This window comes from Manacus candei, unplaced genomic scaffold (genome assembly GCF_025592945.1).
Source record: "Manacus candei isolate 608988 ecotype Guabito, Panama unplaced genomic scaffold, ASM2559294v1 h1tg000008l, whole genome shotgun sequence".
Classification (NCBI taxonomy): domain Eukaryota; kingdom Metazoa; phylum Chordata; class Aves; order Passeriformes; family Pipridae; genus Manacus; species Manacus candei.
In genome coordinates, this window is record NW_026138056.1 from 31,099,824 (window position 1) to 31,126,267 (window position 26,444).

The 26,444-nt window shown below is 38.5% G+C and overlaps 2 protein-coding genes across 8 annotated transcripts in view; both read left to right on the top strand.

Moving 5' to 3' along the window:
• The window catches only part of LOC127462039 (uncharacterized), a 542,224-nt gene that overhangs the window by 429,227 nt on the left and 86,553 nt on the right, over positions 1-26,444 (top strand). The window lies entirely within an intron of this gene.
• The window catches only part of RALYL (RALY RNA binding protein like), a 374,398-nt gene that overhangs the window by 333,880 nt on the left and 14,074 nt on the right, over positions 1-26,444 (top strand). For 6 of the 7 annotated variants that reach the window (XM_051770390.1, XM_051770410.1, XM_051770392.1 and 3 more), the window contains 5 exons: positions 3,072-3,119; positions 6,649-6,812; positions 7,465-7,545; positions 15,976-16,089; positions 20,393-20,571. In XM_051770390.1, the coding sequence (XP_051626350.1) occupies positions 3,072-3,119; positions 6,649-6,812; positions 7,465-7,545; positions 15,976-16,089; positions 20,393-20,571 (586 nt within the window). The remainder of the gene's footprint in view (positions 1-3,071; positions 3,120-6,648; positions 6,813-7,464; positions 7,546-15,975; positions 16,090-20,392; positions 20,572-26,444) is intronic. The other variant, XM_051770401.1, reaches the window with a different exon arrangement.

The window sequence follows — 26,444 nt, forward strand, 5'->3', positions numbered from 1 at the left end:
ATAACGTTTGCTCCATCTAAAGCCAAGTGTATGCCCATTTCAGAGACTGAATGACATGCAACATACAGAATACCTGCAGTTGCCTCTTATCTGGGTAGCAATGGATGCTACTGAATTAAACCATGCAAAAACACAAAGCGCCTAAACTAAGGTTAGAGGTATCATCTGTAGTAGAGCTGTATATATAGCTTCAGCTGTACAACACTATAAGAAAACCACTGGGGTTTCTTCAGGTGAAATTCAGAGACACGATAAAAGTATCAGATGTTTCTGAAGCAATTAAATATTTTAAAAGGTAATATAAGCAATCCATAAAAATTTTCAGCAATTCAGAGGTTACACTGCCATATAATAGCTACACTACAGAATGTCCTTCTTATTCCTGCTCTGGTTCCACAGATAAGCATTAGATGATGCATGTTGAAGCTGTCATTTGCAAAGCTGAACATACATAAAGGACTGAGTTCAGTTTTAAGACAGAAGTTACCAGAACAGGGAACAGAGCAAAAGAATGAAGCTTTCAGAAGCTGACTGATGTGAAAAATTTCTTCTCTCAAAAGACAAGTATTATCCAAGAAGTTGGGCTAAATATAAAAATTAATAATAAAAAAAGAAAAATACAAACCACATTTTTCAACAATATAAAAGTATTCTGCATGAAGAATGCTGTGCCACAGGAACTCCTCAGTGGTACAGTGGCAGAGTGAGAGCAGAAGTAGGGAAGGAGAGAAACAATTGGTTGCCACAAAAGAGATCGCTTCCTGCATTTTCCCTTCCCAAAACCTTCTCTGTTTGCAGTGACCCTCATCTGAGGAACCCGTGAGCCTTTCCCACCTCTCAATCCTACTGACTTTTTAAAAAAGGACATTGAGATTTCTGGTTGAGACCTCTCTCCTTCTCTTGACTTATCAGTGCCGCCGTTCCTGGGGATAGCTTTAAGCCATTTCTGTAATGGCATTTGTACATGAAAAGTAAGTTTCACACTCTGAAAGCCCAATGAAAGGCCAGTAGTCCTTACTGTGTCCTGTGGACCAGAGCTGAGTTACTACAAAAAATATAGTCATCCTCCAGTCTTACTCTATCTGGTGCAAAGCAAATTATTCTTCATCAGCTTCATGGTCTTCAACCTTGAAAAAGTGAATTTGTCTGGTCTTTATGCAAATTAAATTAATGTCACCCCCAGGTGAAAGGTTTCATGTGACAGGGCTTTTAAATTTAATCTTTTTTCTTCAAACTGTCTGTTATCTCCTACTTAAAAACACACACTGAATATTAAGTTTGGGCTTACTGCAGCTATTAATCATTCAGCTAAATAAAACCACTAGGAAGCTCTGAATAGCTGTAAATAAAATAATAGCTTTGCCACCTGCTACTTCTTTGTTCCATGCAGACTGGATATAGAGTGAAAGACAAAATGAGCTGTCACATAGTTTAGGAAATTTTTTGCTAGTTTTGCATTAAGCTACAGAAACATGATCCCTATACATGATCTATTATTACTTAATGATATTTTGCATCCTCTCCTAGACATAGCTTGCCTGCTGCTGTGTTCTAGTCTCTCAGGGCTGCTTTACTTAGTAAGTGTGTCACATAAAATGCATATAGGGCATTCTTTTCTCAAATAAATTACCAAAAGGACCACAGTTGGCTTTCTCACCTGGCGAATCTCATGATCTTCAACTATGGTATTACACAAGCAATCAACACAACTTAATCTATCATTTGCAACTGGGCACTTGCATCTGAAGCAGATGTGGCAGGGGTGGTAACTGTACCCCGACCTACTTTGATAGAATTCTTGACCCATTCTTCAAATTAGGTACTAAAATAACCCTGAAGACATTTTGCTCAATGTTCAAGAGTGAACTCCATGAGTTCATTCCCTGCGAAGGAAACTTCTTTAATACATTGCTACTATCATTCAGGTGTCCCTGTCAATGTCAAGGGGGCTGGAACTAGGTGATCTTTAAGGTCTTTCTCGAGCTAAACCACTATCATTCTACGATCTCTCTCTATTTTGGGGGAATATTTTCTTCTGTGTTTTGTCCTTTCTAACTCTCTCTACAGTTTTCCTTTCTCACTTAAATCTTATCCTTTCCTATGATGCTTTCTTCATTCTTCTTACCTCTACTATTCATAATTATCTCTCTCAGGCCGGTGAAAAACTTAGGGGTTGTGTTACTAGGTAGAGTAATAAACCCTTATGACTTTTCCATGCAGAGCATTTGTTAGCTCATTGGTTTGTTTGTTTGTTTGTTGGGGTTTTTTTCAGATGTGTGAAATAGATAAGATTTCATTGCTGTTTCACCATAATGGTAGAAACTTGCTAATGGAATGCAAAACCAGGAAGATCAATCTAAGACTGACTTTGCAATTGACAGCTCAAAAATAGTTTTCCTGGACCTCTGCAATTTCCTACCTGTTTTTTCCCTTGATGGTGCCTGTCTTTTCCCAGACTGCTATGTATATTCCTTCCTGAACCTGAGAGAAAATAATTTCTGTAACACTGTTGATTGCAGTATTCATTTTCCTAACTTTTTGTTTTTTCTCTTTATTATGAAAATAAATTTGGTGAACTCGAGGACCAGCAAGCAGCCCAACCATTTTCATGTTTCTCCTAAATCAAAGTCATTGTCTTATCTCAGCTCACCTACTCACTTATTTACCAATCTTTCATGTATTTAACTGTCTTCCTAATCCACTGATTACATTATGTTAGCCCAGAAAAGAAGAGGGTGTCAGTATTGGAATGCTAACTTCATCTGATCACTCAGAGAATTGCACCGTAATGATCCTCTAATTACAGAGCTGTCACGCTGTATTAAATCTGTCCTGTATGTGCTGTCAACTGTTTACATTGTTCTGCATGCCCCAGACTTCACATTTCCAAATATACTACAGTGATAGCTGACAACAGCATTGATAGATGTAATGAACAGTATATGGTTGTGCTGAAGAAGTGGAAGGACTTTGAACGTATTGAGAGCAAGCCAATATTATCACAGAAGTTTTGATCAATGTGTATTTCTCTATAAATCAGTTCATTCTTGTTTTTCTGCTTTTTTCCACAGTGGTTATGTCTTTGATTATGATTACTACAGAGATGATTTCTACAATCGGTATGTGTGGCTATATTTTTGTACATCCTACACCATTGCTACTGTTTGTTTATAATGTAGTCTCATCATTTGGTCAAACAGGTCAGTTCTGATTTTACACATTATTTGTTTCATTATTTCTATTGTGTATCAGAAGACTATTTGAATATATCAAAACCAGAGAAGATTGCCACCACCAAATGTATGCTTATTAAACAGCTCTTTTAATTTTATTATTCTCTAAGAGCTTTTGGAGCATTTACTGTGCTGAATAGTTTAATAATAGTTTAACTGCTCACTGTTTCTTCCTACAGAGTTCTTCCAGGCCTACTTTCACTGCAAAACATAGCGACTGTAAAATTCTTCAGTATGACATTCATGTCTTTGCCTTTTCATCCATACATATGAAAAGATATAGAATGTCTCCTGAAGAATGTTCTGAGAACATTTAAAAATCTAGAAGAACCTTGAGGGAAGCAAAAGCACAAGGTGAACCACAAGTGTGTTTCTATAGGAGGAAAAGAATTTGAATACCTGAGCAATTGGAGATTCCGCCTTGAGTACATGCACACAACCTAACTCAGCACTGTGAAAATTTATTTATTCAGATATTGCAGAATCTCCACAACACAGGGATAGCATGAATGATCATAAATAACCAACTCATCATCCAGCAGTGCTGTGTCTCTGCGTTACAGCAGCTTGGTTTAGCACAGGCCAAGTGAGTCAGAGGGGAACAAAACATTGCTCCACCAATGTCTTCTAATTTGAGAATTCTTTTATATGAAGCAATGGACAGTAGCAGGGGAACAGTTCACACCCAGAACTTAAGTTAGCATGTGCTATATACCTTTCAGCTTAGGAAAACAGTGAGAAAAATGTAAAAAATATTCTTCAGGTTTGTTTTTTCCTGGGGTTGATTCAATTTGAGCCACTACTTTTGGTATTGCATGTAAATCACCATGGTCCCTTTGTACAAGCTAAAATTAATGAGATAGAAACATATGGAGTGAAAGCCATCAATGCAGTTTAATTCCACTCAGTCCATCCTTTACAGTAGGAGCAGCTCATGTCCTGTAAAAAGTTACCTTCCCAAGATTATTGTGCTGAACTTCATCAGTGCAATTGTATGTTTTTAGACATAGTGTTTCATATCGATGACACATGAATATTAAAGTTATATGTGTTTCGTTTTTTCCCTTATTCTGTATGTTGTGGGTAGAACAAATGGCCAACTATAATGGTTACACTTTCACAATGAAAGAAATATTTATGGTAGAGTAAAAATTGTTTCTATGGAGCCTGCTGTCTGTCTTGGTGATTGTGTTGTTATGGAAAACCACTGAGAGTGAAATGTATCCATATATCTATTTAATCGTATGATTTTCTAATTCAGAAATCTTTCAGGATTAAGAAAGCAGAAACTTTATGATAGAAAACCTAAATATGATAGAAAACCTAAATATGTCCAGCCTCACAAGGTTGGACATACTGATCTTCTGACGATAAAAACCACAGAACCTTTACGAGTCTCTGTTAAATACAAGTTAATGGAAGGGAAAGATGAAAAGCTCTATATAGTAGTCATGGAAAAGAAAATCTCATGGAGAATACAACATATCAACTACCAACATGTCTATAGGAATATAATTTAAGATTTATAGTCATGATTCTTTGAATTTTTGAACTTGAACTTCTGAACTTCCTGAATTTTTGTGTTTTACCCCAAACCATAGATCTTGTTTTCTAATATCTATTAATTTTCCAACTTCTCTGAAGGTAGAATACTTCTATCTTACCTTGACCAAAGAAGTAATGGGGTCAGAAAAGGGTGACAAGAATGGTTAGTGCTCTAAAATAAAATCTATATGAAGACAGATTGGCAAGATTGGGATTGTACATTTTAGAAGGGTGGCTGAAACAAAAGGCACAATTATGTGCATATTAGTGATTACTGGGGCAAAGAATTACTTTAGAACTGAGCATTTATGTTTACCATTCCTCCTATTACAAGCACAAGGAAAACAGGCAGGGTACTTCAAAACTTTTAAATGGAAGCATTCTTTTTTAAAAGAAAGCATATTATTGAAATGTATAGAACTTGGTAAAACAAAACACCAAGCCCAAAATCTGCATAAGTTCAGAAATAAGTGTAGGAATAGATAAATAACAGTTCTTCTATATATATTGAAGAAAAGGAAGCATAGTTTCACATTTCACTGTATTATCTAAACATGAAACACTGGAAACCATAAAAAAATCACCTTTGGAGGAATAATCACATGATGAACATGTGCATGATAGCTTAAAGTTCTTCTGAAACTTTTTTCCAGTAATGTCAAACAGCAGATAGTCACCAACCTGCAGATCATCCAATATGATAAGTGATGTGTGACAATAAATACTATTATTTACATTAAAAGTAAAAAAAAAAATGTTTCCATGTTCATCTTCATACACAGTTATTTAGTTATGCTCACAGTGGCTAGAAACTGCTTATTTGTGAGACTATTTGAGGCCATGGAGTTCATGTTCAGTGGGGGTGACAGGATCTCTGTGACACATTTTGTAGACAGCTACAGAAAAAGAGGGAGATGGTTACATTTTCTGTAAGATTACAGTATAGACAGAAGGAACCTAGGATTTAAACGCTAAATGTTTACTTGACAGAAAATGAGTTAGAAGATTTAAGTTTGATTCTGCTTCCTGTTCAGCACATTGTTAGATGCTGTGGTGAGTGAATTACTGTTTCTTGTGTGCCTGTTTTCAAGTGTGTATCTGTAGTTTTTATTACCTTTTCTACTACCTTTATTTTCTTCTACACAGGCTAGTTATCTGCTATTGATAACTGTATTTTTAGGACTGGGCAATTCTGTTTGGGAACAATAGCTCATTTTTTTATAGAGCATCTTTCATTGGCTGTAGTGGTAAATCTCTGAATATCTACCTGCTAGTGGTTTTGATTTGAACAACACTTTTTTTTTTTCTAGTTAAATATGCTTGGGTATTTTATTGTTTTTGCACTAATTCACTCTTCAATAATGAGAACATATGCAAAGACTCTTGCTATTTTACAAACTGCAGGATATTTTTTTATAGAGATGGTTGTCTTCAGAAAAGTTCTGTTTCATTTTTTACATCTTTAAAGATAACAGATAGAAAACTGGAATTTAAGTCATGCATGTAATAAAGGACCTGCAATATCACAACAAAATGTACTACTGTTGGCTGTGTGCAATGAAACGATGTGGATCTGTGGAAAGCAGGTTATGGATTTTCCATACTGCAAATAACAGAGTCCTATAATGCATCCTTTATTTAAATCATGCAAAAAAATATGACCAAAGCTATGCACTGGTCTGTGACTGAAATCTGAATAAGGCACTTAATGTGCATAGATCCTTGAAATGTAATTTGACTGTGATATAAAGCGATTAAGGTTTGAAAGGCTAATTTTCTCAAAGATAACATGAAAATTTAGTTGACAGGGCTTCCATGACATGAAATCACAGAAGGTTTTATGGAGTTCGGCTGACTCAATCTTTTCTAGGTTGTTTGATTACCATGGCCGTGTCCCTCCACCGCCCCGTGCAGTGATTCCACTGAAACGTCCTCGTGTGGCTGTGACAACAACTCGTAGGGGCAAAGGGGTTTTCTCCATGAAAGGAGCATCACGATCCACCTCAAGTGGGGCTTCTTCCTCAGGATCCAAATGTGAGTTGCTCATATCAGTTGAATATTATTGAAACAATGATCCTAGCAATTTCTGCAAAGCAGACAGCTTCCACTGTATAGCTCTGTTGCAGTCACTTCCTACCCTCAGTCTCTAGCTTGAAAAACTGGCTGTTTTACCAAAGCTTCCAGGCCTTTCCTGCAAGTCAAGGAGCACACTGATGACACTTTTGAAGAAAATTCTTTCAACAACATTTGAACTGCTTCCTTGGCCTCAGAAGAAGCCTGTTTAAAATCTTCTATCATCCCGACTGCTCATGCATCATGAGGTCTTGTGTACAGCTGGTACTAGAGCAAAGATAATAATCTTGTTACAGACAGAGGCACAATGACTTATGTGGAGATGAGGGTTGTATGTAAGATGATGTGATGGGCTGGGAGGGGCAGGGGAGGTTGGGTTATGTGTTCTTTTTTTTACCAGATTCTTTTGAGGATAGAAAGAGGCAAAGTGTCTTTGTCTGTTTTAAAGGAAGTTCAAAACAGGATTGGCAACTTGGGGTTATTTAACCCTTCTTTAGTGAGCTGGCCTTAGAAGAGCTGATGAACAATAGGCATTCCCTCCTCCAAGTTCATCAAGCTCCCCACTACATAGTATGTCCTGGGAACTTCATCTTCCTCTTCGTGCATCTTTCAGCACCCACCCGTCTTCCCCTGCCCCTTATGTGGAGTGATACTGTCCTTGGAAGCGTCACTGGAAGAGGAAGAGAAAGATCAGGTAGGGATCAGATATTAGAAAGAATGGAGGGACTTCAATAAGACTTTTGCAGTACCAGAGTGGCCAACAAAACATTATGCTGTCTCACATGTGAATCCATCAACAGTACATCTTACTGCCAGAGGAGTTAATTATAGCATCAACAGTACCCAGTTATATATTGCGCTTGAATAACATCCAAATCTCACACACTAGTATCTAACAAAGAAGTTGGACCTCTAGGGAGCCCACCAGGATCCACTCTTAATCCTACTGTATGACCAGATGATATCAGAGATCTTGAAGGAAAACATGTAATAAACATGTGACTGAAAGAACGGACATGTGGTAAACAGAGCTAAAGGTAATGTTGTACGCTCAGGAGCAAGGATCTCAAACCATCCTTGGAAAGGATAACATTCTGAAAAAGAGATGCTCGCTTACCTGTACAGTTAAATCATTCATAAGTCTTCAGTGAATGAATGGTTAGATATCCATTACCAAAAAGGGGAGTTTTCACACTTAGCAAACAGGAAGATATCTAAATTTAGGTGTCATGTTATGAAGCTCACTCAGACCCTAAGAGGATTACCGGGAGTAGTAACACTTCCTTTGTTCTCTGGAAGATAAGCATGAGCCTAGATATTTTCATACACATCTTGAAGTAATCCACTTGTCCATAAATGCTTTTTGCCTTTCTTCAGTACTTTAAGTGATGAATTATGTTTTCTCCTATAAATTTAAAAGAAAGCATGCAGCTCAAGATCTTCAATTTAGAAAATTTGGAATTTAAATTATTTTGTTAGTCCTTTTCAGCCCTTGAGTCTCTGGATTTTCACACAGTGAATCAAAGCTTTAGTAAGTATATATGCTTACAGATTCATTCATTATATCTCATTTGTTCATCCTTTACTGTTGTTTTATCCATATGAATTGTTAGTCATATCAGTACATTCAATTTACTAGTTATCCTAAAGCATGATCTAATAAGAATGGGCTTTTTGGACTCACTTTGCCTTGAAAAGATGAATTATTTTCAGATAAGTATTTTACATTTTTTTCTCATTGCCCAGAACTAGAATAACTCTAAAGTTCTTCTAGAGAGCTGAGGATCTCAGTGTATTGCAACAGATGTCAAGAAGTACTCTTGCCCAGAAATCTGGGTTTTCATTGTGGTGAATGAGACAGAAAATATTAGATTAACGTATAGATATCTCTTCCAAATATAGATATCACCAAATTGGCTTTACTACTTCTTCTGCATTTCAAAAAGTGTTTTGTAGTACCATGTCAGGACTTAAGTAATACATATTATAGGATTCAACTCTGGTCCAAGTACCCATAGTCACTTGCTATAAGACTTCCAAAATACTGTCTGCGTAACATGGCAAATGTTGCAGAACCTATAAATTATTCAATGGAAGCGCAATCAGGAGTGGTCAGGTCCTAACAGACAGTGTTATGCCCCAGTGAAAGCATCCTTCAATGTACTCAGGTGTGATTTGAATTCTAAAAATGTCAGTCATAGAGCTCCAAGTGACAAGATCATCCTTGGATTCAACTCTTTAACACTTAAGGAAGAGTTGCAAGATGCATCACTAAAATATTGTTTGATATTTTTACCTTTCTTGTGTTTCTACCCTTAGTTCTTTACAATGGCAATTGGAACAAAACTGTAGAGACTATTTATTGTCTTATTATATGGAATAAATTGCACAAAAAATTCTTTCTGCATGCAGCACATCTTTAAAAGGAATCAGACACACAATATACAGATTTTCATACTTAATTTCTCCAAAGAATTACTTCCCTTTTTATGAAGTCCAGCCAACCCATCATAAAAGTAGAAACATGATTTTATTGACTTGAACAAGAATGTAATCAGCTTATTGTAAGACCTTTATCAGAGAAACAATGGAACTCAGGGGCTTCAATTTGGAAAGTGGAGAATGTATATTTTGTGGCTTCCTTTGCCATTTTCTCGGAGAAGTATGTTGAATTGTGGGATGAAGCAATTTAATATTTTGTTGCCCCTCACTCTATGCTGCTAATCTGACCCCTTGAACTAAGGTACTGTTGATTCTAATCATAGTTTATTTCTAGTTAAATAAAGGATTCCTTCAATAAGGAGAAACATAGTTCTGGGAAGGAAGCTATTTTGAGTTTTAAATCAAATGTAAGACCATAAAACAGCTTAATTGCAAGTTCAGACTTAACAATGTCAAAAAGGTATTGCCTATGCTTGAAAGATTTCACCCCCAAATATCAAAACCCTCATGAGATCACATCCTCTAACATACTTTTCAGATGTAAGTAGAAATCTCATAGACATAAGTCTTCTCCTAGGTTTTCTCCACATTCAGACTGAATCCAGAAGATTAATACATACATATCATATTAAAGGTTAGAACACAGGAGAGCCCTCAGTCAAATTACCCAAATTAAAAGGACTCACTTCTGAAAACCAGCAATCCAAAGACAGGCTTTTGTTGTGGCACAGAGCAAAAATGTTACAAAAATACAAAAAATGTCTTGCTCGTTGATGAGTACATCTGCAAAAATAATGTCTGCCAGCACAGTAAATTCTTGCTTGAACAAAAAGTCACAATATGTGTTCTAAGTTTGCTTCCAAAACATGAAATAGGAATATTTGATTTCTTTCCTAAATCTTTAATTTTTCAAAGAGCAGTTAACAGTATTTTGTTTTCTTTTTAACTCCAAAGACTTGAAAACACTAAATCGGCATTTCCAAACTATTAGAAGTTGTGCACAAAATTAAACATGTTGGTGTGTAAATCACGCATAGTAGTTCTTCATGCTAATGGTATGAAGCAGCAAATTCAGATCACTATGTAGAACTGGGAAAAACTCACTTTTTCTGACAATATAGAAATTAAAGCTCTCAGGGTACACACTTTAATTTTACATATCTGAAATAAGGAGGAAAATAATAATCAAACCTTTTATACCCCATTTACCTGCGATTAAGGACTAGACACTTAAGATGTTACAATATGTATTGAATTATGTCTTTAAATGAATTAATTTTCACTCATATGGTTTATATTTAGCTTCATCAGCTAACTGATTTTTTGGTGGTAAGTAAATAATAAAATATGATAAAATAGTTTGTATTAAACTTGAAGGGCTTAGATAAAAATACATGACATTTTTTTCCAAAGAAATCTAAATCATGCTTTCTGGATGAATCAATTTGTATTTATGGCAAAAAGCGTTTCACAAATATAGCTGTAGTTCAACAGCAGCACTTTCATTTCTAAAAATGTGATTGACCTTAATATTACATTTCTTGTTTTCACCTGGGTGTAGATTATTTCCTTTGGTGTTAGATACATCAATGAAAGATGCACTCCAGAAGGTCCAAAGGGCTGGAAAGGGTCACTGAATCAAATTCCATACTGTTATAAGTTGCTGCCTCCTGTAATCCTTTACACTTCATTTTAAAGTTAGTTAATGTTTGCATTTTTTCTGTCTCTGTTTCTTCTAATTTCCAGCTTAGTTTGTTTCTCCTTTGTTCATATTCATTTGTTCTGCCAACACTGTGTTAGCATATAAGTTTTATTTCTTTTTACCTTCTTTTTTCTCAGGTAAGCAACCAAAATGCTTCTGTCACAGTACAGGCTGTATATGTAAAATGGAAACATTTTTATGGTCATCTTCACAGCTCTGCTCCATGCATACCTGCTAGAATTCAGTGGTTCAACCTGGAATCACCTTATACTCCTTACACAAAGACATTCCACCTTTAGGAATACAGCATTTGACAAGTCCTAGCACTGCATTTTATTTCTCAGGGTTGCATTATAGTGATAGCCTACTGTCAATCCAATGACAATTCTGTCACTGTCTTTTTCTGCTGAGTGCTTTTTAGCCTTGGTGCTAAGAGTAGGAGTTCTGCTGTTACTCAATCCAGTGTAGAATTTTTTTTTCAGTGCAATTGTATCTCATAATGTTTTCTAATGTAACATTCCTTAAAATCACCTGACTCCTCCCTCCATTCTAGTTCACTCTGAATAGAAGACACCTTCAATTTTATGCAATCCGTAATTTTCATCTATTTATTTACTTTTTTTGCATCAAAGTTGTCTAAGATATTTAGTCATTTTGGTGCCAGTGCTTGAGGAATTTCACCAGTGATTTCTTTCCCTTTCAATACGTGCATTTCTGTCAACTGCTTTACTTATCTACTAAAAGGGAAAAAACCCCAAAGAGTAAGCTACTTTAATTTTCAGTTCTATTACTCAAAAGCAGATGAGCAGATATTTTGGACACATGAAGATCTGATGTCATGCTTACCAACAGCTTTATTTCTTGTCTGAGATCAATTTAAAAAAATCCATGATGTTTTAAAGGAGAATTTGTTTATTCAAAGCAGGACAACTCAAGTACAGTATTTATAGTCTCTACACTTTTTCTTTATCATAACACTGCTTAAAAAGCCTGAAGTTATTGAATCACACAGTCACAGGATGGTTGACCTTGGAAGGGATGTCTGGGGAACCCAGAACTGGACACAGTACTCCAGAAGTGGACTCAAAAGTGCTGATTAGAGGGGTGTACTGGGTTTGGCTGGGACAGAGTTAATTTTCTTCACAGTAGATACTGTGGGACTGCGTTTCGAATTTGTGCAGGAAGCAGTGTTAATAACACAGGGATGTTTCAGTTACTGCTGAGCTTATACAGAGTCGAGGTCTTTTCTGCTTCTCACCCCACCACGCCAATGAGCAGGTTGGGAGGTGCACAAGGAGCTGGGAGGGGACACACCTGGGATGGATGACCCCAGATGGCCAAAGAGATGTTCCATACCATGGTATCATGCTCAGCAATAAATTAGGGAGAAGGTTGCTCAGGGCTTGTTCAGGGACTGGTTGGGCAGGAGTTGGTTGTTTTTTTCACTTACATTACTTCTATTCCTTGGGCTTTATTTCTCTCTCTGTTATTTTCATTTTCACTATTGTATTATTTTTATTTATTATTATTATTGTTATATTATTCTATTTCAATCAATAAAATGTTCTTATCTCAACTCACAAGTTTTCTCAGTTTTACCCTTTCCATTTTCTTCCCCCCCAGCCTACTGGGGCTTGCAGGGGAGCAAGAAACTGTGTGGTGCTTAGTTGCTGGCTGTGGTTAAACTATAACAAGGGAAAAGATCATGTCCCTCAATCTACTGGAAAAAAAGAAAAACATCTCGCTAATGCAGCCCAGGATGTTGACAGCCTTCTTTGTCACAAGGGTGTATTACTGGCTCATGCTCAACTTGTTTTTCATAAGGGTCCTTCATAACTTTTCTTTAGTAATTGCTGCTTTCTACAGAAATACCCACTACAATATTATTTGGAATGTAATTTCTCTAGGAGAAATTCCCCACAAGTTAAAACAATAGGCAACTCAAATTATACCTTAACTCTATTGGAAACAGGGAGAAAATTTGTTGTGTGGATTTGTTGAAAATTTTTTGTCTTTTTTTCTTTCAGTCTTTTTTAGTGTTAACTTGAAGTGATTGACTGTATGATCACAGAATCAAAGAATCATTTAGGTTGGAAAAGACTTTCAAGATCATCAAGTCCAGTTTTTGACCAACTATCACCTTGTCAACTAGACAACAGCACTAGGTGCCACATCCAGTGCTTTCTTGATCACCTTCAGGGATGGTGTCCCCAAAACCTCCCTGGGCAGTCCATTCCAATGTTCAAATTGTTCTTCCCATGAAGAAATTGCTCCTAATGTCCAAGCCAAACCTCCTCTGACACAGCTTAAGCCTATGTCCTCTGTCCTCTCACTTGTTACCTGTGAGAAGAGGCTGACCCCTACCTTGCTACAACCTCCTTTCTGGTAGTAGTAGAGTGATAATATCTCCCCTGAGCCTCCTCTTCTCCAGGCTAAACAACCCCAGCTCCCTCAGCTACTCCTCATATGACTCTGTAGACCCTTCACCAGCTTCACTGCCTTCATTACCCTTCTCTAGACTTTCTCCAGCACCTCAGCTTCCTTGTAGTGTGAGGGACCTAGAACTGGATGTGTGCTGAGTACAGCGGCACAATCACTGCCCTGGTCCTTCTGACCACACTATTTTTGATACAAACCAGGATGCCATTGACCTTCTTAGCCACCTGGGCACACTGATGGCCACGTTCAGTCAGCTGCTGACCAGCACGCCCTGGCCCTTTTCCACTGGGCTTTGTTCTTTGAATCCTCATTGCTGTGTCTGTGTTCCCTCTGGTGCTGTCTTCTTCACAATCTGTTTTTTCTAGGGACACCACAGGGAAGACCCTGTGCAGCAGAAGGTTTGACCTGAGTTGAACAGCAACCCTATGTATGTGCCTGTTTCCTTACCAAACTCAGAAGTGTAAATGTCTTCTGCTTGGCTTAGTAGACTGGAAACAAATACCATTAGGTCCTTGCAGTGTCACTTCTGAGTTTTGACCTTTCAGGTTTGGCCACACTTAAGTTTGCCAAGCAAGGCACCATCTCTGACACAACAGCTTGGCCGCACGAGATGTGCTGTCAGCTGGCTTCATAGTGGGTTGTTGTGAACACTTAGTGTTTCCCGTTGGACCGATTCACACCATTTCACTCTGCACTACCTTGCTACTCCAGTATGGACCAGCCACTGCCCCTGAGGAAGCAGTAACCTTCTGAATATACAGTTGTCAAAATCTTAACATTTTGTTTCAGATCTGGAGGATTGGACAGTGACGCATTATTTCTCTAAGAACATTTCAAGGCCTTGCTCTATAAGTACACAAAGTAATTCCATCGAATACTGTGTAACATATAAGAGTCTAGCACAAAGTTTATTTTTATGCTTTTTTCCCTAAGTCCTACAGTTCATTCAATATGAGATCAGACGTTTCAGCCTATGATAGTGTGAGATAATGCAATTTCTCAACATGAGCACATGATTAAACAAGTGCATTACTGCATATAGTAACCTACTGCCTTTAGCTGATGTTATGATTGTAATGCACATAACCCATACTCTAAGATAAAAAACCTTGATTTCAACCTTAGTGAATGTGTTACAAGTTTGGAATAAAGCTGATTTGAAGCAAACACACACTCATTTACTACCACTGAAGCAGACAATAACTTGTCTGCACACTTCATCATCACATTGACTGCCCAAAACAAATTTGGGCATGATGAGATACAAGACACCATGATGATATACATGCTCAAAAGTCAACGAACAGGACTGATACAGCAAAATGCAACCAGGAGATCCTTTTAACAGAGAGGAAACGTCCTTCTTCATAGCAGAACATCCCTTTTCCTGGGCACAAACAGGGCCCTCCTATTGTGTATATTGATGCTCTGGATACTGACACCAAAGTCAATTCATATCCTCCTACAGCAGTGGTAAGGATGGATGAGTAACACAGCTCTTCCACTGCTAGTCCCTCACAGTGGTGGTCCATTTCTTCCTACAAGATTTGTAAGAATAATAGTTGCGTTATCTACTCTTGCCCTTTATAAATGTCTTTATTCTCCTATGCTAGCACAAGGTTCCCATTTTCTTGTCTTGACCTTTTCCACATGATCTCCTAGCACAAACAGGGCAAGTGAATTTGGTTGGACTACTTACTGAGCATAAAAACATGTCCTGATAATGCCGTAATAATGAGGTCATTTATGAGGGCTGCAGTGCTGTTTCTTTTGAAGCCAAAACACCTCCAAAGCAGTTACTCCTTCTTACGTTAGACAATGGGAGTGCAATAAGGAACAAAACTGAAGAGTAATGCAAGGCAACAAAGATTTGGAGACTTCAGCTATGAATTTATAGGTGTTACCTCCATGTCCTTGTCTGTGCTCATAAAATGAAATATATTTTCATATGTTTTCCATAACTGGAAAAAGTACAAAAAATCACCAGAACTGAAAGCTTTTGAAGCTTTTTTGAAAATTTAACACCTATTGCAAGGAAGCTTTTGTCTGGAACATAACGTTACTTTCCTGGCTGCCCTAGTACTTATATTACTATTCACTCTTGCTGAAAAAGATGTACTGTGAGGAATCTTTTTATTGTTGTCACTATTATACAAAATAGTCCAACAAAATCTCATTGCAAGACTGGAAGTTGTTGGTGATATTTGAATCATTATTTCACTATAGGCTGTTTTTCAGTAAAAGTGACTTGGATTTATGAAGAATGCCCTTGAGGTATTTTACCTGAAATTATTATTACAGAACAATACACATCACATGGACTCTTGCCATCAGGGCTTAGAATCCTCTGATTTCCTAGGATTCAGCCTTTTAACTAAAAATGGTAATGTTAAAAACTAAATTTCTAAAAATACTGACAGAAATGAGGGAGCAGACTTTCTACTAGAGAGAAAAGAAAAAAGAGCATGTTTTGCTTGAGTGGGGGAAGGTCACCACAAATATAGTTTATTTCATGGTTTGCATTTTACTCTCTTTCCACAGTGAAATCAGATGAGTTGCAAACAATCAAGAAGGAATTAACCCAAATCAAAACAAAAATTGACTCCTTGCTAGGGAGACTGGAAAAGATTGAAAAGCAGCAAAAAGCTGAAGCAGGTAGGTAAAAGCAATTTGTAGTGAAATGGATTAAATTAGAACCTTGTTACCAGTCAAGCAGATAGACAAAAGAGAATGGAAGCTTTCCAGAAATTTTGCTACATAATGAAGGCCTGAAGCAAGGTAAATTAACTCTCAGGTAGAACTGTTATGAGGATAGATTAATATTCTTTACAGAGCATGCACCATCATTGCAAGAATTGCTTTCCATGGCGTAGTAGGAAAAAAAAATCTTTCTAGATGTTCTGGAAACAAAACATCTCTAAAACCTGACTGAACAGAAGTAAGTTAGAGTTTGTTGACCATGGGGACAGTAGCGCTATCCACATTGAGAATTATTAGCTGGTCTATATCAATAATTATTGCCTGAGCAATAGGCAATGGTCACAAGTTGAAGCAAGGAAAAATTTCTGTTTGATATAAGGAAAAGAGATGCAACTAAGCAATATGGCAGGTTGCCCAGAGAGACTGTAGGGGCTCCATCCCTGGAGATGTTCAAAACTCATTGGACCAAGACCCCATGGACAAATCCAAGTCTGTCCCTGACTGGACTAGATTTGAAAAGTCCAGAAATCCCTTCCAACCTCAGCTTTTGAGTGAAACTATGGCCTCTTTGTAAAATTGGCCACAACTCTAGTTTAGCTTTTCTCTGGCGTACAATGTTTTGTTTAGAAGTAAACCTTGGAAATAACGAAGTCCAACTCTGCTTTATAGTTTAATCGAGATCTTTATGACTGTCATTGCAGTGTTCATTTTTTTAGCTGAATGGTCTCACTTGGCAGCACTTTAAAGCCATGCTGAGAGTTACAAGGTTGTATTTTCACCATGGTATATATAGAAAACAATCTCAATTCTTATGACTGTCTGTGATGTTTTCTTTGCCATTTCCTTATAGATTACATGGTATACCTTTGTACAGGAGCTGATTTGGTTGAGAGCCAGCAGGCTAATGGCAGATGTACCTCATGAAAAACTCAATGATTTTTTCCCTGTTCCATTCATTGATGAAAACTTATTACGCACTGTGTGTGAAATGTGTGAAAGAAATTCTGCCTTGGAACCCACAGCTGCCTGCGTGTTTGGGCAGTAGTGAACTACATGAAGCCAAAAATCCCATCAGGACACATAAAAAGAGTTCCATCAAGACTGAGTGAAACATTACTGGAAATTAGCAGCTGAGGGCCATGGACCTGACATGGGCAATATAGATATTTAGGTCTGGATCCCTCCTGTTCCCAAGTAACTTTATAAAAAGGAAAACCACTTAAAAAAATAAACTACCTTCTCTTTGGAATCACTTTCTAAGTCTCTTTTGACAACAAGGACCAATCCCTCAGCTGTTATATTTTATCTCACAAAGTTGAGGGTTTTATTCAAGTCTAAGGTAAATCATTAGTACAGAGTTTGATTATCTCTTTCAGGAGAACTGTACACAATATGTGTTCATTATATTCTATTTTGAACTTTATGCAAGTTAGACAAAGTTGGTATAATCAGTGAAGATGTAATTACAAGACATTCCATTGAATCACTTGTGTACTGAAATACTCTGAGATGGTGCATCCCTACTTTAGGGAGCTTTTATATAAAATCCATTACTATGCAAAACAATCTGCACATCATTGTACTTTGATATCCAATTTTCACTTTTGCTAATGGACTGTAGTGAACTCATTTAAATAGAAATCAGCTCAAGGAGGAAAATGTTGATTTGTATTGAATAATAGTGTTATGCCTTTTGAAGACAAGCAATGAATATCCTGAAATTGCAAAGTGGTTTCAAAATGTTGAAGTTTTAAAACATCAGGTGCAGAACCCATCCCCCATATCCCTTGCCTCTCAATGGAGTGTGTGAGGAGAAAAACACCTCTGAGATACCAGTAAGCATGGAAACCCATTTAAGTCTCCTGAGCTGACAAGGAGAGTTATGCAGCCTGTCTGATTAGTCTGCAGATGATTGATTCATCAGCTAAAAGATTTGTGTAAGCTACATCAGTAGCTAAACCATTTCATTTACAGTCTCAGACATGAGATGATGAGATTATTTTATTGCTTCTCTGTGGTTTGGCAATATTAATTCTTACTTTCCTCTGCCAGAAGGTGTGGCCTCGCTAAGACTGGAATCAGAGAGAGGATCTGTGTCTCATTTACGCAAAACAAAAATCAAGCCATCATCTTGTCCTTTTGGTTTTTTAGGTTTGAAGCACTACCATGAAGAATATTTAATGTTTAATCTTAAAAGTTGTTACATCTGGAGGAATGTGACAGGTTACAAGTGGACAAGCTCAGTGCATACATTGGTCACTGCTCTACAGTTGCATGAAAACTCTACTTCCAGTACCAGCTGATGTTCTATCTTTTTCTGTTATTAAACCTCGACCATTCCAATAGGGAGAATATAGATAATAGGATTTCCTCCACATAGGAAAATTGTAGGAATAGCTCCGTTGTTTGTAAAAATCTGAATCAGGAAACCGGGAATGTTTTCATGTGACAAAATTGTTAAAGAATATTCTTCCTGTAGTATTAGAGATAGGGGCTGAAAGTTAGGATCTTAAGTTTAGCTTCCCAATAAAGACCAAAAGAGTTGGGTACTGAGATGGTATTTTAGGTTCCTCTGAAGAATCAAGTGTATGTTCTCATTAAGACAATTAAGTGACCTAATTTTTTAGCAACTGTATCCTAGAAGGTTTCTCATTAAATGTATTGAGTCTGTCATTTTAGCAAACCTTTTCTAAAAGCCTTGACCAAAGTTGATTCAGTTGTCACTGCCACAGCTGAGTGTTCTCAGAAGTGGCTTGAGACAGGAAGTGGTGGGGCCAGACATAGTAGGCATAGCTGATTCAATCCACATTTCTTTGTGCAGTAAGGCAAGTAACATAATGACTTATAACTAGCATGATATTTTACAAAACACCTTACCAGTAGAAGATGAGGCTCCATGGGCTGAATCTTCTGCTAATACAGTACTGTTGGAGCAACTATCTAAGATGACTTTTAATTCTTTAAATGCAAGAATCTTTCTGAAAACATTAGGTGACTAAGGGAGGAAAGCTTAATTGTTCTGTGTCTTCAGTAAACCAGTTTGAAAATGAGGGGCTAAAGACTAAGAAAGGTTAAAGAGATGAATGTGACAAAATAAATGTGCAAAGGCAAAAGGTAAAACAAATGTCTTGCTTTAAGACTATGGTACAGAAAAATACAAGCAGATTTGAATAGTATGTGTAGCTGATAATAATTTAAAGTAAAATAATAATATGTTCATAGACCTGAAAAATATAGAGCTCCAAGGCAATCCTTGATTCATTGGCTGTCCAACAAGATATGTGATGCACTACTAACACTACAGAACAGTCAGTCTTATAAAGAAAGAAATGGTTTTGTTCTAGAAATTTCAGTATTCATCACCCTCATACTGAAAAAACGTTGTTTTTCTAGCTACCAGTGCAATCAATTCTCGGGCCCCTATTCCCTTTGAGTATATAAAGCTTTTCATCTAAGCTCCCGACGTCCAGAGGAATAAGACTTTATCCCTCCAACCACTCTTCTGGCTAGTCAGTCTCTGTCATTCCTCCATCAATCCTCCTCTGGATTTCTGCTGCTGGATGAAGTTCATCAGCATATCCAGGAGTTTTGCAATACTTAATAATAACAACACAGATATCTTCATGAAGCCAACCAGAACAGATACTTCAGGTCTTTCTTTTCACCGTTTTGCAAAAATATAGCAAGCCTATATGAGGGTAACTGGAGAGGGGCATTTTCCAGTTAGTTCAGCATATTATGTCAATGAGGAGTAACTGTCACTTTACTGCATAAAAAACATAATAAACCTGACTAGAAAGATTTGTTGATTATCTATAAAGTTGTTGAGACATATTCACAGGAAATTCATGCAAATTCTTATTCAGTTGTTAGAAATTAACAGCCTTCCACTTAGACCATAGAGATTTATGTACTTCTCATTGGCTGCATATAAATAAATATATGGTAACTATGCCAATTGGATACCCAAGGCAAAGTCAAGTAGAGAAAATCAAAAAGCTGGATCCACTGGTAAATGAAACCTTCATCCACTGCATGGGATAGATGATAGGTGACCATATTGATACTGTGAATGATTTATACACTAATTTTTGAAAACAAGGTTTTCAATCCTATTTACCCAGTAGATATTATCACACTGAGTTTTACAAAGCTAGCACATCTGGAGATGGAAAGCTTAGGTTGTTCCTCAGAGCACTTCCCTTTGCCACCAATAGGAAAGGTTACTGAATCTCTATAGAGTATGTTTTCCTTACAGAAGCCCAAAAGAAACAAATGGAAGATAATGCTGATTTGATTCAAGAGGAATGCATATCAGAGAATGCAGATAACTCTACGGAAGAGCCAATTGAAGGAGGGCCAGATGCAGATGGGGATGGAGAAGATATGACTGATGGGATAGAGGAGGATTTTGATGAGGATGGCAGCAATGAGCTGGTAAGGAATAATCACGCCATGTCTGTCTATATGGTTCCTACAAGTAACCACAGAGAACCAACAGTTTGGGTTAATAAAATAAGCTCACAGCAACCCTGTGATGTTCTGTAATTAGTGCATAGTCCTACGCTCTTCTTACACTGCAGTATCAATTAAGAATAGGAACCTCTGAGGAGAAACAAGAAAAATATATTTTACTACACTTTGTTATTTTAGAAAGGAAATTAAATGTACATTGAATTGGTTTACATTTATTATTTTTCGTTTACTGAAATGTAGATGAGAAAGGAAATTATAGTGTGCTTTTTTTTTTTAATTGAAACATTTCAAAACTAAATAAGATTCTAGAATGGTGAACCTTTTTGTTAGTAAACAAGTGCTCCCCCACAGTCCCCAGTCCTTATCTTCCATGTATATACTCTGCAGTGTTGGCAGATACAGATATTTTTGATGGAAGGATTTTTCCTTAGATGTGTTTGGCTAAGAAATATTTGGGTTTTCAGTCTGAGGCTGCACCTTTCATGAAATGCCCATCATGGTGCTAAACTCGTTAAGTTCTTCTAGAGCAACACTAAAAAATATTTGGAAAGTCAAATTTATACCTTTTTATGCATTCCTAATAAGAATGGAACAGTCACATTGGTTTAGATTCTGTAATACCCTCCATCTCTTCCTGGCTTTCACATTCTTCTACTTTGAGAAGAAAGCACTTCTGTTGCTCATTGTCATTGCTTGCTATTTAACACACATTTACTCATGAGTGCACTGTAAAGATCATTCAGTGAATCCAACAGAAGTCAGTTAGCAAGGGACCCTGATGAACCAGCAGCAAGTCTGGAGCAACAGAGCATATTGTGGTTTGTATTGCTTGCTGCAAATGCAATTTAAACCTACTTTTAATTTGCAGGTTTGTGTCCCTTTAGCCAACACAAGACCCTCCTGATTTTATATATCCTGAATAGTATTATCCCCAGGAGAAGCTGCTACAACCTGAATCCTCTCATCCTTCAACAGGGAGATTTTGAAAGAAATTGGAGGAAAAAAGAGAGCTTACCAACCATGGAAAAAAGGGCTGACTACTCATGAAGAGTTTAGGAATATAGTTAGGTGATGTAGCAAGAAAATTAAGGGGACAAAGGCACAATTTGAACCTAATCTAGCCACTTCTGATAGGGATTAACAGAAGCGTTTATACAAATACATCAATAGCATAAAGCCCCCCTGTAATCCAGGAGGAAACAGTTAGCGACCTGCTGAGTCACTTAGATCCTCATGAGTCTATGGGACCAAACGGGATCCATCCTAGGGCAATGAGGCAGCTGGCGGAAGAGCTCGCCAAGTTGCTCTCCATCACCTACCAGCAGTCCTGGCTCACTAGGGAGATCCCCGATGACTGGAAATTGGAGAATGTCATACCCATCCACAGAAAGGGCTACAAGGAAGACTTGGGAAACTACAGGCACATCAGCCTGACCTCAGTGCCTGGCAAGGTTATGGAGAAGATTGTCCTAAGTGCAATCACACAACTCCTACAGGATGGACAAGGGATCAGACCCAGCCAGCACAGGTTTAGGAAGGGCAGGTCCTGTCTGACCAACCTGATCTCCTTTTATGATCAGGTGACCCACCTGGTGGTTGTGGATGTAGTCTATCTGGACTTCAGCAAAGCCTTTGACACCATCTCCCACAGCATACTCCTGAAAAAGCTGGTAGCCCATGGCTTGGACAGGGACACTCCCTGCTGGGTTAGGAACTGACTGGAGGGCTGGACCCAGAGAGTGGTGGTGAACGGTGCTGCATCCAGTTGGCAGCCAGTTACTAGTGGTGTCCCCCAGGGATCAATGTTGGGCCCAGTCCTGTTTAATATCTTTATTGATGATCTAGATGAGGGGATCAAGTGTACCATTAAAAAATTTGCAGATGACACCAAGTTGGGGGGGAGTGTTGATCAGCTGGAAGGCAGGAGGGCTCTGCAGAGGGACCTGGACAAGCTGGAGAGATGGTCTGATTCCAGTAGGATGAGGTTCAACAAGGCCAAGTGCCGAGTCCTGCACTTTGACCACAACAACCTCATGCCAGCAGCGTGCCCAGGTGGCCAAGGTAGCCAATGGTATCCTGGCCCGTGTCAGGAACAGTTGGCCAGTAGGACCAGGTAAGTGATTCTTCCCCTGAACTCAATGCTGGTGAGGCCATACCTGAAGTACTGTGTCCAGTTCTGGGCCCCTCAGTTCAGGAAGGATATTGAGGTGCTGGAGAAAGTCCAGAGAAGAGCAATGAGGCTGGTGAAGGGACTGGAGCACAAGTCCTATGAGGAGAGGCTGAGGGAGCTGGGGTTGTTCAGCCTGGAGAAGAGGAGGCTCAGGGGAGACCTCATCACTCTCTACAACTACCTGAAAGGAGATTGTAGCCAGGTGGGCATCGGTCTCTTCTCTCAGGCAACCAGCAGTAGGACAAGAGGGCATGGTCTTTAGCTCTGCCAGGTTGGATATTAGGAAGAAATTTTTTTACGGAGAGAGTAATCAGACTCTAATTGGAATGGGCTGCCCAGGGAAGTGGTGGATTCTCCGTCCCTGGAGGTTTTTAAGATGAGACTGGATGTGGCACTCAGTGCCATGGTCTAGTAACCATGGTGCTGATGGATCAAGGGTTGGATTTGATGGTCTCAAAGGCCTTTTCCAACCTGGTTGATTCTCTGATTTTGTGACTCTATGATCTTTTAACATGCACAGTAGAACAAATGACATTATACTTTTTTCTCAAAGGGACAGGTTCTCCTGTGCAAGTATGAGGGATGTCTGTAAGAAGCTGTCACTCTGAATTTGTAGGAATTTGAAATATTGTAATTAATAAATAATTGTAAATATATTCTCCCACCATGGCTAATACCTGACCAGTTGAAGTGATATTAGCAATAGCGGTGATCACAGTTTAACAAGACTGGTAGGTTTTACAGTAATTAGGCATTAGACTCCTATTAGACAACTCAGTGGGGATATTGATATACAGTATATTAGCCTCTGATTGCTCAGTACTGTCGTTTCACCCTGTGTGTATGACATATTTAGCATGTATCTACAATACATAATGACACATGAGGTAGAAGAATTTTTTCATCTCTCAGAGGCCTCAGTAGGAAAAGATCTAAAAAGCAAGCAGCATAGAAAGTCTTCATTAACTGTGAAAGTCTGGAATCTGCACAGCCATGTTTGCACACCACTGCTTCCAAGTCAAAAGATCTTTCCAAAATTTATGTTATGGGATTAGTTGAAGTGGTAGTGTTTTGCAGACACAGCTCCAAACACAGCTCAGAGGTCTGAGACACACATCTAAGGCATGGTGGGGAACCATCTCCAGTTTCAATGCATGTCATTACTGACCGCATGACTGCTGGGAGGAGACAGCTCACTGCACGTAGACAGTGGTGTCCTCTGCACCCTAGCATGGGTGCTATCCCCCCAGTCCTGACATGACGGCAGCAAGAAAAGACCAAGGAAGAGGACTTATGTGCATTGCCTCGATAAGGTACAGCCTGGTCCAATGCCAGGGCAGTGGAGCCAGCCAACCTCATGACTTCCACCTTCACAAAGGCTGGGACCCTCCAGCTGAGAAGTTGTTAGTATTGTAAACTTTAAAGTTTAGAACCAATACTGACAGTTATGTAAAATTCCTGTGTTTTTCATCCTCCCTTATCATTTCCATCAGCCTTTGGAAGAGGCCACTTCACCTTAGTTTCCTGCCTGCTATGATGGAGTAATAACACTCTCCTTTGCAAAGCCTGCAGAGAACAGTGAATACAAAACTGCAATGGATAGGATAAAGGATTGTTTGGAAAAGGATTACTTCAAAGACATCTCAGGCTATGGGTGTTTTCCACAGAAGGCAATTATAAATTGAATTATGTGTCATTCATCCATCATGGCTAGGGTTTGCGAATGAAGATTTGGGAACAAACCCACGTTTGTTGCAAGCGCGTTGGTGGTTAAAAAGGCCAATACGAGACAGGCATGTCCGGTTGCAAAAGGCACAACAGAAAGACTCCTTAGGTGGTATATTCTGCAAGGCACAATTCTTTCTGCATTTTCTTTTCTCCTCAAGGGTGATCCTGCGTGCTTTCTCAAAAGCATCAGCAGCATAATAGATGGTGTGTCTCCAGACCTCCCGATTGGAGGCCAGAGTAGACCAGTTATGGTGATCAATATGGCCAAGGCTGAGATGTTGTTTCAGGGAGTCCTTGTATCTTCTCTTCGGGGCTCCTCTCTTGCGGTAGCCAGTGGCAAGTTCACCATAAAGCAAGATCTTAGGGAGGTGGTGGTCCTTCATCCTGGAGACGTGCCCTGCCCAATGCAGCTGTGTTCTCAGAAACATGGCCTCAATACTTGTGACTGCTGCTTGTTCTAGAACAGGTGTATTGGTCACATAATCTGACCAGTGGATGTTCAGGATTGTACGGAGACAGCGTTGACGGAAGCGTTCTAGGAGACGCAGGTGGTGGCGGTAGATGACCCATGATTCAGATCCATATAAGAGAGTAGACAGCACTATGGCTCTGTAAACACTGATCTTTGTACTTTTCTTCAGGTGTTTATTTTGCCAAACTCTTTTATGAAGCTTTCCGAAGGCACTGAATGCCTTTGCTAACCTGTTGTCTATCTCCCCGTCAATCTTACCATCCGAGGAGATGAGGCTACCTAGGTAATTAAACTGTTGGACTGATTTGAGTTCTGATTGGCCAATGGTGATATGGGGATGATGGAAGACTTCCTGAGGTGCCGGTTGATAGAGAACTTCTGTCTTCTTTAGACTGACTTCCAGCCCAAAGAGCTCAGTAGTGGATGCAAAGCAGGATGTTAAACGCTGCAGGGCTGCTTCTGTGTGGGCAACAAGGGCGGCGTCATCAGCATAAAGCAGCTCCCAGACAAGATGGTTTAAGGTCTTAGTGTGGGCCTTCAGTCGCCTTAGGTTGAATAGGCTTCCATCAGTATGGTATTGAATGTAGATACCATCCTGATCCTCGAGGTCTGCCATGGCCCTTTGGAGCATCATGCTGAAAAAGACTGAATAGGGTTGGTGTGAGAACACAGCCTTGTTTCACACCATTCTATGTTATTATAAAGGGCTCAGAAAGTGCATTGCCAAGCACTTTCTTTCATCTATACTTTTTACCTAAACAGTGAGCAGTATTAACCAGTACTTTTATGATCTGAAGCTAGTAGTTTTTGATGCAGATTATAATTTAGACTGCTTTACACTTGTACTTACATATACTTCTGTAGATATAATGGCCAGTTCCTATAAGCTTTATTTTCTACTCCAGTCATTGATAGTCGTATAAAGGAAAAGTCAGTATCAATACTATCAAATTTATAGTGAACACCCCAGAAGGAATACTTGGAATTTCATTCTGCTTCTACCCATTCTGTGCCCTGTTATCTGAAATTGCCCTCTGTTTTGTGAAAAGTAAAGTAGATGTATAAACTCGTTATAAAGCAAGAAGTCCTAACAGCTGCTGTTATTCTGTTTTATAAAGACTAAATTATTTAGGACAAGAGTTGACTAAGAGTAAATGTGTCATTTTGGAATGGAGCCAGTTACAAGTCTTTTTGGGGAAAAAAAAAGGTTTTTAAAGCAAGAAAAGTGTTAAATGTGAAATAATTAAGACAAACTTTCCATGGGTAAAATCATAACCTTGGACTCAGAAAAATAAATACCCTTCCAAAGGACATTTCTTAATGAAATCTATAATGTTTTCCAAATATATAACTAAAGGGATTTAGGACAATGATTAAAAAATATTTTCTTTCATCACTAAGGCCAGCAGAGGAAATAGAAAAATATTTTAAATGGGTGTAACTAATGCTCTGAAGTCCGTTCAC